Source organism: Dromiciops gliroides, chromosome 1, assembly GCF_019393635.1.
Source record: "Dromiciops gliroides isolate mDroGli1 chromosome 1, mDroGli1.pri, whole genome shotgun sequence".
In the NCBI taxonomy this organism is placed as follows: Eukaryota; Metazoa; Chordata; class Mammalia; order Microbiotheria; family Microbiotheriidae; genus Dromiciops; species Dromiciops gliroides.
In genome coordinates, this window is record NC_057861.1 from 249377771 (window position 1) to 249392116 (window position 14346).

Consider the following 14346-nt stretch of genomic DNA (forward strand, 5'->3'; position numbering starts at 1 on the left):
TTTTAACCTCCCATTGTGGTTAAGGGCTGTATATTTCTGGGACGAGGAAACAGCCTGAACGTAGCTTGAATAGGATTCCTGATGCAGTGAACAGAGTAGAAATCTGAAGGTTAAAAAAGGGCTCCCATCCCTGCTTTCTCTCGGTTTGAGGGAGGAAGACCTAACAGCAAGCAGCTGGTATCCCTTTGTACAGTTTGGGTTTCAGGTTTCAAGCCTCCCGGGAGGGGAGGACACTGCAGTATTTGCTGCTGTTGCAGCTGCCTCCTCCCTATAGTGTAGAGTAGCTGGGGGAAGATGATAATTTCTGACTGGCCGAGTTACAGTCGAACTCTGCACTTGGAAGGTTAGAAGGGGCGGAGGTTGGCTCGGAGAGCAGAACTGTGGGGGCAGGGAGGCGGCGATCCCAGCTGGGCTGGGACTTCCTTCCTTAACCGCAGGACAACAAAGCAATTGAACCAAAGGCACCCAGTTTAGCAGTAGCTGTCTGGGAAACAGAGAAGTGAGGCGATGGGTTCCGCGCTGAGCAGTGACAGCGGCCGAACAGCCCCGGATAGCAGGGCCACACCGTCAGCCCTGCCCGGGAGGAGTGAAGTGGAGCTGCCGATCACCTCCTTCGATTGCTCTGTCTGCCTCGAAGTCCTGCATCAGCCCATACGGACCCGCTGTGGCCACGTGTAAGTGAGGGTGAGCTACTCGGGGTGCGAGACTCCTGTTGCGGGTGCCCGTCGGACCGGAGCGAAGCTAGGTGGAAGGAAGAAGGGGGCTATTCTAGGTCAATGGTAAGCATTAAGAGGTTTAACTTAGTAAAGCCGGGTTCAGCGAGTAGGAGCTTCTGCCGGAGGTGTGGCACTGTAAAACCTGGATGGCTCGGGTCTCGGCTGCGGGAAAATGCCCTGTCTGAAGGTGGCACAAGGATTGGGAGACACAATTGGCTACTTTTACGTCTAAATCAAAACTGAGCAACGGGGTCTCCGTTGGAGGTTAGTGGGTCAGTGGCCGGTCCGGTCCCGCTAGACGGTGCTCTGGGGCTAGCGAGGATGCTCGCGGTAGCTAGGCAGCCCAGCTCCGGGTCCGCGCTCGATTCTGGGTGCACATGGACTGTCGCTGTCTTCTGGATCGACAGGGGCAACTGTCTCTGCCAGTGGCTGAGCCCAACTATACCATGCAGCTAGGAAGTGGCCGGCTGCGACCAAGCGCAGTTCTCCAAGTAAACAGAGCCGGGCAGGCGCTATGCCTCCCTCCAGCCCGACACCCTGACGCGTTGCGTTTTGTTGGGGCTGCGCACGTGTCCTGAAACGCCCACAGCGCTTCCTCCCCAGGCGAAAACAACTGACTCGTCAAACCCCAACCCCCCTCCCCACCCCTTCTTTGCCTGAAGGTAAAGTTGATGTAGTGCCCAAGTCCCTGGAGTTGCTACTTTGTTAAAGTTAGGATGAAGTCTGGCTGGGGTTTGGTAGTTGAAAGAAAAGGCATCCTGCTGGGAATTTAGTCTTTTTAAATGTAGCAACAAAGTGACTGGAAGGTCAAGGTCTCCTAGCTTTAGAAGGGGAAAAAATGCTCAGTAGGAAGTATGAGTTAAATGGTTTCTTTTTTCAAACTACTTATTCAAACTGATCTTTATGAGTCCATTATTCTTTGTGATCGTGATTACTTTCTTGATGTGTAATCTAGTGTATATATAGCGTTTTAAGGTTTGCAAAGAGCCTAACCCATATCACAGCTACCCTGGGACGTAGGTGTTATTATCATCCTCCTTTTACAGATGAGGAAACTGAGAGTGATGGAGGTTAAGTGATTTGCCAAGGGTCACACAGCTGGTTAGCTGGCGTCTGAAGGCACATTTGAACTCGGGTCTTCCTGACTCCAGACCCGTCGCTCTAGTCACTTCGCCACCTAGCGGCCCAGACAAGAAATGGAATTGCTTAGAATTTTTTGGCATTTCGTAGGCTCTTTAGTTGGAAAGAGGGCAGCTAGGTGGCGTAGTGGACAGAGTGCCGGGCCTGGAGTCAGGAGGACTCATCTTACGGAGTTCAAATTTGGATTCAGACATGTACGAGTGACCCTGAGAAAGTCACTTAGCCGTGTCTGCCTTAGTTTCTTCATCTGTAAAACGAACTGAAGGGGGCAGCTAGGTGGCGCAGTGGATAAAGCACTGGCCCTGGATTCAGGAGGACCTGAGTTCAAATTCGGCATCAGACACTTGACACTAGCTGTGTGACCCTGGGCAAGTCACTTAACCCCCACTGCCCTGCAAAAAAAAAAAACGAACTGAAGAAGGAAATGGTAAACCACTCCAGTATCTCTGCCAAAAAAAACCTAAATGGGGTCATGAGTTAGACACCACTGAACAGCAGCAAAAAGTGGATTTGGAGCCATAAAGTGTGGCTTTAAAACTTTCAGCAAATCAATTAACCTCAGAGTTTTCATCTTTAAAGTGAGGAGACTAGACTACATGACCTAAGATCATTCTCTTCCAGGTCTAAACCTAGGATCTCTACTAGTGCTTAGATGCATGCAACTCAACAATTGTGCAAAGCATAGTACTTCATTCCACCACCAAAACTCCACTATCACAATCAATCAGAAAGCATTAGTTAAGGGCTTACTTTGTGCCAAGCACTTTGCTAAACCCTTGGAATACATATGTCACTGTGAGAGGTGGTGGTTCTTAGTATTCCTCAAAAAAGAATTACACTTTCACACAGCCTAATTAGAGTTAAAGTGGTCTTTTATTCGGGTGCTAGAGAAAGTGACCTAGTGGGAAGTCAAAGACTTCACCCCCAGGAAGGTGGTTTAGAAACATCCTCCTCTCAGAACAGAAGGAAGGCAAAAGCTTTTATAGAAGATTGGAAAGATCCCTTGTGAGGGTGGGGTGGGGAAAGCTTGGGTGCTTGTCATATTCCTGAGAGTCCAGGGGAATTTTTTTAAAATGAAGGCTCTGACCTTTGGGGCTATCTCTGTCTCCTAGCTCCTGTCAGGTAGTACCCACGCCTAATTGTCTTTCCCGATGTAGAATTTTATCTCCCTTTACTTCTCAGGTGTGTCTGTCCTGATAACTAGTTGGTCAATCTAAACTATAGTCCCTTGATTCCTCGATATGTCTGTCCTGTTATCTGCTCATCTTTGGTTTTGCTTCTCACAGGAGAAACTTCTGATTTATCCTGAGCCCCATGTCACAAAGAAGGATAAAAACATATGCTATCCATGTGTTTTAGCTAGAGAGGGAGATATGCAACCAACTGATTTAGGCACATAAAGGTCTCCAGATTGGATAGGAACCTGGGGGTGGGGGGTTGGGGGGGTATGTTCTAGTCCAACCCATGCCTAACAAGAATCAACATCCAGCCTTTGCTCAAAAACCTAGTGAGGAAGACCCCATTCCATTTTGGGATAGCTCCAATGGTTAGGAAGACTTAACTTATATTGGGTTTCTTTGCCACTCCCACCCATTGCTTCAATTATGAATGTATGAATTTTTTTGTTAATGAGTCTAATCTCTTGTAATTTACTTTGTTAGCAGAGGCAAAGCTAGGTAAAGTCTAGGGGGAAAGGTGCTTACTAACTACCTAAAGAAGAAAGAAGCCTTCATGGTGTAGCTAGCATTTAAATTGGGTTTTAGACTATGAATACCAATTCATCTTGAGAGGGGGCTCCCAGCTCAGGAAAAAGCCTGAAAAAAAAAGGTGAAGGTGAGAAATTGGAGATTTCGGGGGAAAGACAGATTGATCCAGTTTGGCCTTTTATTGAGCTAGTAATATCTAAGCAAAGTTCTGATAGCATGTACAATTAAATTATTATTTTTTTCTTTTTTTGGTGAGGCAATTGGGGTTAAGTAACTTGCCCAGGGTCACACAGCTAGTATCAAAGGTCTGAGGTTGGATTTGAACTCAGGTCCTCCTGAATCCAGGGCCAGTGCTTTATCCACTGCACCACCTAGCTGCCCCACTAAATTACTCTTAAAGGGCATGTTCCATAGAGTATTTAGTTTGTAAACTTTGAAGTATTTGAGATCTATGCTCCCTCTTCCCTCCTCCTTCCCCCAACTTACAAAAATAGGCTGAAAAAATTCCCAAGGTTTGGCCTATAGATGTAGTAAGAATCTTTTTCACCTTTGTATATTGTATCATGGGCATGTTTTCCTGAGAGATACATACACACTAGAACTGTAATGCTTTTGGCTTGGGGGAAGGGTTAAAAGTGATATAGTATATTTCGAAAGTATGTTTATAGTGAAATGCCATCTTTAACCATAATTGAGATATGACTAAACATTTCCTGATGCCTATACACTATTTGTGATGGGGAATTCTTTGCCTCTGGGAGGTGAAACCCATTTTGATATCTCAGACAGTTACCTGAGGCTCTGAGACCCTCAAATGATTTGCCCAAGGTAACTTCACCCTTAGTGTCTAAAGCCTTTAATTATAGTTATAGCTAGCATTTATGTGACCCTTTATGATTAGTAAAGAACTTTACAAGTACCTTACTTTGTCCTCATAACAACCCCTGGAGGTGGGTGCTATTATTATCCCCATTTTAGAGATAAGAAAACTGAGGCAGACAGAGGTTGAGTGACTTGTCACACAGCTAATAAATGTCCAAGGCCAGATTTGAACTCAAGTCTACCTGACTCCAAATACTACACTCTATCCACTGCACCACCCAGCAGCCACAGGTCTTACTCATCTCATGTGTTGTTTGGCAAACTTATATATAAAAGAATAAGATAATGAACAATAAAAGATAACTTTTTTAAAAGTCTGGATTTGTGGGGGGGCGAGGTTAATGCTTTTAAATGTATTTACATGCAAATGAACTGTCTAGGCTTAGAGGTTACTTTTTGGGACTGGACTGAATAACCTGGAACTTTTACAGATGTTACCTGTTGCACATTATTATTCTGGTTACTTGAGTGATTAGATCATCTAAAGTTCACCTTTGGCAATATTTCTCTTTCATTGGCGGTGTTTCAGTTGAAAGGAATTTTCAGATTGCAAGGTTCTTGTTGATTCTTTTGCAAAATGTTCATCTTTTTGCTCAGTTTTTCTCTTTGTTCTGTTCTGGTTGGGGGGAATCCAAACAACTGGAAAAAGTCATAAAACTGTCCATTACTACCAACACAATTTTCCTTCCCTCAGCTTTCCCATTCTCTGTTTTGACAAAGCTGTGATCATTGTTCTGGTTGTGAACAGAATTTCCATATCCTTTTGGCAAACTTTTTTGGTTCCCTTCCACAATCAAAATTTTTTCACCAGAATGAACAACTGCTTGTATTGCCTAAACTTGGAGGTTTCTTAGGTTCAATTTAACTTAAAACAGAAAGTGTAGAAGTACAAATGAGACTTTCCCCCCTTCTTTCGTTAATCTTCTCTTGTTATCAATCCAAATCTGGTCAAAACTGATTGTTACTTAGGGGTGCAAAGAGGAAATGGATGATAAATTACTGGTGGTAGATCACAAAAAAATGGCATTTACATTGTTGTGATGGCCTATCCTGGCCAGCAGCTGCATTGTCTTCAGTTGTTTGAGGGGAAGAATTGTGACCAGCATTCAGCTACCCAACAATTATGCTGCCTCAGGCTCATTCTTTGTCTGGAGAAATTTGTCCCTGGTCTGATGCTCTCTCTGGCTTTATGTGAACCTCAGTTGGCTTTGGATCCCCAACTCAGAAATTTTTCTGCCTAGGTTATTGTGGATTTCTGACTTTGAACTTCTTGCTAGTTCCTCATTGAATCCTCAGAATGAAGCATTTTGCTTGTTGATTTACCAGGTAATCCCCAGCACATCCAGATCTCTTTCTGCTAAAAAGAAAACATACAGGGGGCAGCTAGGTGGTGCAGTGGATAAAGCACCGGTCCTGGATTCAGGAGTACCTGAGTTCAAACCCGGCCTAGACACTTGACACTTACTAGCTGTGTGACCCTGGGCAAGTCACTTAACCCCCATGGCCCTGCAAAAAAAAAAAAAGAAGAAGAAAACATCTGATACATTTATGACTTGTTCTCCCAAAGCAAGCATAGAGAATGGCTATTATGGACCTGATTCTACTCAATAAAGTGGAGATTGCTGATAAAGTGAAAATGATGAGAAAGTTGAGAGAAAATGAATGTACCGTCATAGGGTTATTGATAAAGAGGGGAAAGTTGGATATATTGCCTACATTTTAGGAGACTGGGTTTCAAAGTGTTATGGGGTTGGCGCAGCTAGGTGGCACAGTAGATAAAGCACTGGCCTTGGATTCAGGAGGACCTGAGTTCAAATCTGGTCTCAGACACTTGACACTTACTAGCTGTGTGACCCTGGGCAAGTCATTTAACCCTCATTGCCCTGCAAAAAAGAAAAAAGAAGAAAAATAGGGTTATGGGGGAAATAGATGGGGGTTTGGGATCGGGATCCTTAGGAATTCCTCTTTAAAGAATTATACCGGGGCAGCTAGATGGCGCAGTGGATAGAGCACCGGCCCTGGAGTCAGGAGTACCTGAGTTCAAATCCGGCCTCAGACACTTAATACTTACCTAGCTGTGTGACCCTGGGCAAGTCACTTAACCCCAATTGCCTCACTAAAAAAAAAAAAAAGAATTATACCCTCTTGCACACAAATCCAATTAGAATAAAATAATAGTTTATTTAGGTGCTAGGGAAAGGAAACCAAGAGAGAAATCCTTGGACTTCTCATGGAGAGAAGGCATGGCTCTCTGAAATACCTTTCTCCCCAAGCATAGTAATGTTATGGGCCCAGAGCACCCCAGAAGTTCTCTGGGGTTACATCAAGGAACCTTCTTTTTTTGTGTTTTTTTTTAGTGAGGCAATTGGGGTTAAGTGACTTGCCCAGGGTCACACAGCTAGTAAGTGTTAAGTGTCTGAGGCCGGATTTGAACTCCAGGGCCAGTGCTCTATCCACTGTGCCACCTAGCTGCCCCCAAGGAACCTTCTTGAGAAGCTAAACTAAAGGACAGACACACCTAAAGAGATAAGTGGAATCAGATCTGACTGAGCTAGCTTCTAGTTTCCAGACCTCCACCCTTCATTCTAGTCTCCTTCAACCCTGGGGAGATAAGATTAGGTGTGTTGGGGCAGCTAGGTGGCTCTGTAGTTAAAGCATTGGCCCTGGAGTCAGTAGGACCTGAGTTCAAATGCAGCCTCAGATACTTGACACTTACTAGCTGTGTGACCCTGGGCAAGTCACTTAACCCTCATTGCCCCACCAAAAAAACCCCAAACAAAAAAGATTAGGTGTGTCCTGAGGAGATGGCTTGAGAGATCTGCAGCCACCCCTCACCCAACTCCTCCAGCCATCACTAGTGGGGGATGGTCCTCCCTCACTAAGGGAACTTTCCACAGTCAGATGGTTGCCCCCATCAGTCCTCTATAAAAGTATCTGCCTGTCTCCTGCTCGAGGAGATTGGTATCTCAGAGCCGCTCTCTCTGTGCCATGCCTTTCTCTCCATGAGAAGTCCAATGATTTCTGTCTTGGTTTCCCTTCCTTTCCCTTCACTTGCCCCTAAATAAATGACTATCTTATTCTAATTGCTTTTGTGTGCAAGAGAGTGTAATTCTATTCACTGCGCCACTTAGCTGCCCCCCACTTAACTCTAAATATTGATCTCCTTACCAGTAAAATGGGGGTGTTAATACTTTCATGTGATTGTTATAAAGAAATATATAAGGGGCAGCTAGGTGGTGCAGTGGATAGAGCATCAGCCCTGGAGTCAGGAGTACCTGAGTTCAAATCCGGCCTCAGACACTTAATACTTACTAGCTGTGTGACCCTGGGCAAGTCACTTAACCCCAATTGCCTCACTTTAAAAAAGAAAGAAAGAAATATATAGAAAATTCCTACATTCACCTATATTTAATATATACTGTAAATTATATATATGTACTGTGAATCCATATTTTATATTCCTGTAATATTCAATGTTTAGTGATATGAAAAGATTTTATATTCATTTATTCCTTGATTCTATTAAGACTTCAATAAGGGTTACTATTAAATATGAAATCTGGATAAATAAAAAATATTTCTTCCTTTAAAACATTTTTAATAGAGGTAATTTTATTAGTCTACCTTATAATTTGGGGCACAACTAATTAAAAGAATTGTATCATATATTTCAGTCAGTGAGTTAATAGGCATTTATTTAGTACTCACTGTGTGCCAAGTGCTGTGCTGAGCACTGGGCATACAAATAAGAGCAAAAAGATATATCCTCCCCTCAAGGAGCTGATATTCCATTAGGGAAATTTTATTTATTTATTGTAGTGTTATTGGTATTAAAGGGTTGCATTTTCTCATACCCAAAATAAGAACCCACAGGGCAAGAAGAAATCTATCTACCTAATGTCTTGGATGAAGAGAAGAGGGAAAAGTTAAGCCACAATGAAAAAGCTTTGGTACTAAAGATCCCCATTTGACTATATTTCCATCCAGATGATTTTGCTTCAAGTCTGTAGACTGCTTTTTCATTCAAACTATACTTACAGTGCAGTCTAGTTGATGTCCAATGTCCTCAAAACAGAGCTGTTGGAAGGGGAAATTTTCTTCTTGGGAGTCTAAAATGCTGTGTGAAGCTTTTGAAGTCCAAGTGAGTGGAAAAAAAATAAAAAGAATGCTGTAATTGATAAAACTTTGCCAAACCTTTTGAAGAAAGTGATATGTTTTGGTTTTTTGGGGGGTAGATTCTGCCGTTCCTGTATTTCTACAAGCCTAAGGAACAGTAAGTGGACATGTCCTTACTGCCGGGCATATCTTCCTTCAGAAGGAGTTCCCGCAATTGATATAATGAAGAAAATGAAAGCAGTATACCAGAACTGCACAGAGTGTAACACTCAGGTATGTATCACTGAGTAACTCCTAGCTAAGTACTTCCCTTGTGCCCTTTACATAATTCATTATGTTTCACTAGATCTCACTCTGACCTCATTTCTGTTGAAGACACTACCGTTTTTCCAGTTTTCCAAACCCATCTTACCTCTTCCTCATAACCCATGTCCAATTAATTGCCAACTCTTCTTAATTCCAGCTACACAATGAATCCACATCTCTAGTCACATGGCTGCCACTTCAGTTCCCACCCTCATTATCTCTTGCCTAGATTATTGCAATAGTCTTAGAAATAATATCTCTACTTCTGGTGTCTCCCATCTCCAATCCATCAGCCAAACAGCTGTGAAATCAATATTCTCAAAGCAGAGAGCTTCAGTAACATCATTCCCCTCAGCAAAAAAGGGCAATGACTTCTTTTTGCCTCTAAGAAATAAGACATACTCCTCTGTGTGTGGCAACTTAAAACTTTTCCCAGTCTGTTTTGATCTTTCCACTCTGATTGTGCATTACTCTCCTTCATTCACTTGGCCTTCTGGTCAAACTAACCTATTTGTTCTATATGTGATTTTGTCTCCTGCTTTCATGCTCATGCACAGATTGTCTCAGGCTTGGAATGCTTTCTTTCCTAACCTCTGATGATTCATCTACCTTCAAAACTTAGCTCATGTTACCTCCTACCTAAGGCCTTTCCTGATTCTCTCCTTTGTTAGTGTTTTCCCTATCCCTCCCCTAAAATCATTTTGATATTAACATGTGTGTCTGTATCTGTATAGACACACATTTGTATTTATCAACTTATGGGTTATTTATCTAAGTAGAATATAGGCTCCTTGGGGTTTTGGAATATTTTTAGCTTCGTGTCACAGTGCTGGATACATGGTATTTGCTTAATAAGTGTTCAATTTCTCTAAGCCACCTAGATTAAAATTAAAATCACCTAGCCCAGATGAACTACATCCTCAAATACTGATATGGTTGCCAGGCCACTGTCAGTAATACTTGAAAGATCTCAGAGAATAGGAAAAGAACTGTAGAACTAAGGAAGGGCAAATGCTCCAATTTAAAAAAAGATGGAAGATAGAGTGTGTAATCTATAAGCCAATAAATTTGACTGGTGGTTTGGGAATGCCTAGAAAACGAAGCAGTGATACAAAGAACAAGCATGGCTTCATCAAGAACAGGTCATGCCAGACTAACCTTATTTTTCTTTTTGACAGGGTTACTAATTTGCTAGATCAGGAGTATGCTATAGATTTGGTTTGGTTTATCTAGATTTTTGCAAAGCATCTGGTAAAGTACCATATTATTCTAATGGAAAAGATGGAGAAATGTGGGCTAGACCAGAGGTGCCAAACTTGTGGTCCTCCTGTCAACCCAGAAACAGATTAAAGTATGATTGGAAATTCTTAAATGAATAAAAATACAATACAGTGTTAATTTGTGGTTTTCAAAGTCAATATGCAGCAATATGATTTGAGTTAGATACCATTGAGCAAGATAATCATGAAATCAGATGGATTCGGAATTGGTTGAATAGACAGAATAAAAAAATAGGTATTAATAGTTCAATGTTCACTTAGGTCTCTGATGGAAAGCCCCAGAGATCTATGTTTTGCCCTTTATTATTTAACATTGTTATCAGTGGTTTGGATCAAGGTGCAAATGGCATACTTTCCAGATTTGCAGATGACCCAAATCTGGATGGAATAGCTAACACACTGAATGACAGCTAAGATCCAAAAAGATATGGACAAACTAGAGTATTGAGCTGAATCTAATGAGATGAAATCCAATAAGATGAATTTAAAACCTTATACTTGGGTTCAAAACAAACTTCACAAGTATGCAATGGAAGATGCATAATTGGACAACAGTTTGAAAAAGTCCAGGGGGTTTTAGTGGACAACAAGCTTACTATGAGTCAACAGTATGACATCACAACCAAAAAAACCTAATGTGATCTTGGGCTACATTATGAAAGACATTTTTTGTTTTGTTTTGTTTTTTGGTGAGGCAGTTAGGGTTAAGTGACTTGCCCAAGATCACACAGCTAGTTAAGTGTCAAGTGTCTGAGGCTGGATTTGAACTCAGGTCCTCCTGAATCCAGGGTCAGTGCTCTATCCACTGTACCACCTAGCTGCCCCTATGAAAGATATTTGATTCCTAAACCTTTCCTTTCTTTGAATGGTGATATAGCTCTCTCATAGTGTGTATATCACATAATGTAGCTGTGAACTTATGACAGCTGTTGAAGAAAATTATCTCAGGCTCAATCCTGTATCTCCAACTAGAGTGTCAGACCCTTAGGCATCATACTTACTAGCTAGCACAATTCAGAGCACATGATAGATGCTCAAATACTGATTATTCAGTATGTGAGCCCTAATTTTAAGTGAACAAGAGGAGTGAAGTTTATGTTGTTGATACAGAGTTTAAATTAAAAGAGTGTGGTCTAATTTTATAACAGAAGAATTGTAAGGCATTGAAGTGTCTGGTTGGGTGTTGAATATTCTACAAAACTTCTGTTTTGAGGCAGGCAGATTCTCTTCTCCCTACCTCCCCTGCTTTTGTATCTGTCTCTGACATGTATATGGGGAAAACATGAATCTGTTTTGTCTTTACCATCTCTTTTTAATTCGGCCTTGTCAGGAAATTGCAACATCCTTTGACATCATGGATTTGGGGTTTGAGGTTTTACTTCTGTGGCTTTGATGAAAGGATAGCACAGAATCAGCCCATCTCTATACCACAGCTTTGTGTACCAAGCTTCCTTTGACACAAAATGTTATCAGTACCTAATGAAACATTTATCCAAATTTGTGTTATGTAGCAACAGGTGCCTTAGAGCTAGGATATCCATAATATTCTTTATTGTTGACTGGTCCAACTGTAAATGCACTAGCCATCCTTTGAGTATAATCCTCTTTTTTTGGGGGGGGGCAGGGCAATGAGGGTTAAGTGACTTGCCTAGGATCACACAGCTAGTAAATGTCAAGTGTCTGGGGTTAGATTTGAACTCAGGTCCTCATGAATCCCAGGCTGGTGCTTTATCCACTGCACCACCTAGCTGCCCCTCTTTTGATCTCTTTCCATTTTTTCCTCTACCTCTCTAACTTTATCTTCAAAGTCCTTTTTGAGCACCTCTATGGCCTGAGACCAATTTGTATTTTTCTTGGAAGCTTTAGATATAGGGGCCCTGATGTTGACATCTTCCTCTGAGGGTGCCCCTTGGTCTTCCTTGTTACTGAAGAAACTTTCTATGGTCCTCACCTTTCTCTGTCAGCTCATCTTGCCTTTCTTTTACTTGACTTTTAGCTCCTTAAAGTGGGGCACTGTTTCCAGGCTGCAGTATCCCAAGCTTAAGAAGTCCCAGGTGGTATGATTTAAGCAGAATCAGGTTCTTCCCTCCCCGGCCTGTTTCCTGGTCCTAGATGACCCCAGACCAACTTGCCAATCAACCAGCTTTGTGTGTTGTGGTTGTTAGCTCCAACGAGCCTGTGCCCCTCCCCCACCTGGGCCACTGCTGCTAGAGCCTACCTCCTGGTTCTCAGTAGGGGTGTAAAATCTAAGTTCTGCCTCAGCACCAGCATAAAACCCTGTAGTCTCCCCCCTGCCCAGGGCTCAGCCCACTCACCAGACTGTGAGCTTAGTTCTAGATGACACTGGCACTTCAGCTGATTCAGAGGCTCTGGGGGGTCTGCTTCTCTGGTGAGCCCTTCCTGGGACTGGATCTGTGTCAGGGTGACTGTGGGGTTGGGCCCAACTCCTGTATCAGCACAGCAGCTCCCTCCTTCTGACCTTCCAAGCCGTTCTTGGTTAGAAGATGATTTCAGCACATTCTTCTGTGAGTTTTGCTGCTCTGGGCATTTTCCTATGGCATTATTTGGATGTTTTTTGGAGGGGTTGTGTCATGAGTTCCTTTTTTTTTTTTTTTTTTTTTGCGGGGCTATGAGGGTTAAGTGACTTGCCCAGGGTCACACAGCTAGTGTCAAGTGTCTGAGGCTGGATTAGAACTCAGGTCCTCCTGAATCCGAGGCCGGTGCTTTATCTACTGCATCACCTAGCTGCCCCTCCTTTGAGTATAATCTTAGTGAAGTTACGATGGCATGTGTTGTGAATTCATATATTGATATTGAGCATATTTCTGTCTTGCCCAGGAGTGCATGCACAAAGTTTCTATCCATTTGCTGTTGCCCATTCCTTCTTTTTAAAAAATCCATTTTTGGATAATGACATCATGAAAAGTATAAAATGACTACATAATTTATTAACTTTCAAGAGACATATGAACAGATCAAAGTGATACACTGAGCATTAGGTCATTCTAATTTTTTTTTTTTAATTTTTGTGGGGCAATGAGGATTAAGTGACTTGCCCAAGGTCACACAGCTAGTGCCAAGTGTCTGAGGCTGGATTTGAACTCAGGTTCTCCTGAATCCAAGGCCGGTGCTTTTTCCACTGAGCCACCTAGCTGCCCCAGGTCATTCTAATTTTTAAGCAAAGTTTTCAAAATTTTAATAGTCTATTGTCTCAAATCGTGCTGTTAAGCATGAATGCATTCTTGTAAAGATCTAACCTCAGAGTAATTCATAAAGTGCAGTCAATTCATGGGGCTCAAAAGGGTCATGGGGATAATTTAGTCTAATACCTCATTTTGCAAAGGAAACTGAGGCTCAAGTAGATAAATGATTCATCTAAGGTCATGTAACCAGTCAGCAACAGAAGTGAGACTTAAACCCAGATCTCCTGATGCCCAAAGTATTGTGCTTTCCATTCTATTGTGTGGCTTCTTGTGAAGCAACATGAAGACAGTCATAAACTTGGAAGAAAGAAAAAAACTTGTAGGAGTTTCCTTGCAACAATGGACTTATTTAAAATCTATTTCTATTTCTTTTTTTTTACATAGGTATGTCTCAGTGAAATGAGAGCTCATATAAGAGCTTGTCAGAAATATATAGAGAAATATGGACCTCTTCAAGAGCTTGGGGAAGTAACAAGGTAAAATGTTTCAGTAACACGAAACCTATAAATGAATGTTATAAATATAGAAATTGGGGGGGGGGCAATGGGGGTTAAGTGACTTGCCCAAGGTCACACAGCTAGTGTCAAGTGTCTGAGGTTGGATTTGAACTCAGGTCCCAGAGTCACACAGCTAGTAAATGTCAAGTCTGAGGCCAGATTTGAGCTCAGGAACTCCTGAATCCAGGGCCAGAACTTTATCCACTGTGCCACCTAGCCGCCCCCTATAGAGATTTTAATGATCTTAATTTATTGAATTTCAAATCATCTTTTTAAAAATGTTATGGCAATTTGCATTCTGTTACATAAGCCTTATCCTCATCCATAAAATGAGGATAGTAATGCCTGTGATATCTTCTTTGTTGGGCAGCTAGGTGGCACAGTAGATAGAGCGCCAGGCCTAGAGTAAGGAAGACCTGAGTTCAAATATGCCCTTGGACACTTACTAGTTATATGATACCGGGCAAGTCACTTACCCCTGTTTGCTTCAGTTTCCTCAT

At 42.3% G+C, this 14346-nt stretch overlaps 1 protein-coding gene across 2 annotated transcripts in view; it reads left to right on the forward strand.

Annotated features, from left to right (window-relative positions):
* The first annotated feature begins 308 nt into the window (after nucleotides 1-308).
* RNF125 (ring finger protein 125) overlaps nucleotides 309-14346 on the forward strand; it is a 31743-nt gene continuing 17705 nt past the window's right edge. For both annotated transcript variants that reach the window (XR_006354233.1, XM_043979617.1), the window contains exons 1-3: nucleotides 309-674; nucleotides 8680-8833; nucleotides 13734-13825. Coding sequence is in view for 1 of the 2 variants with exons in the window: in XM_043979617.1 (XP_043835552.1) it covers nucleotides 508-674; nucleotides 8680-8833; nucleotides 13734-13825 (413 nt within the window). In the remaining variant the exon portion in view is untranslated. The remainder of the gene's footprint in view (nucleotides 675-8679; nucleotides 8834-13733; nucleotides 13826-14346) is intronic.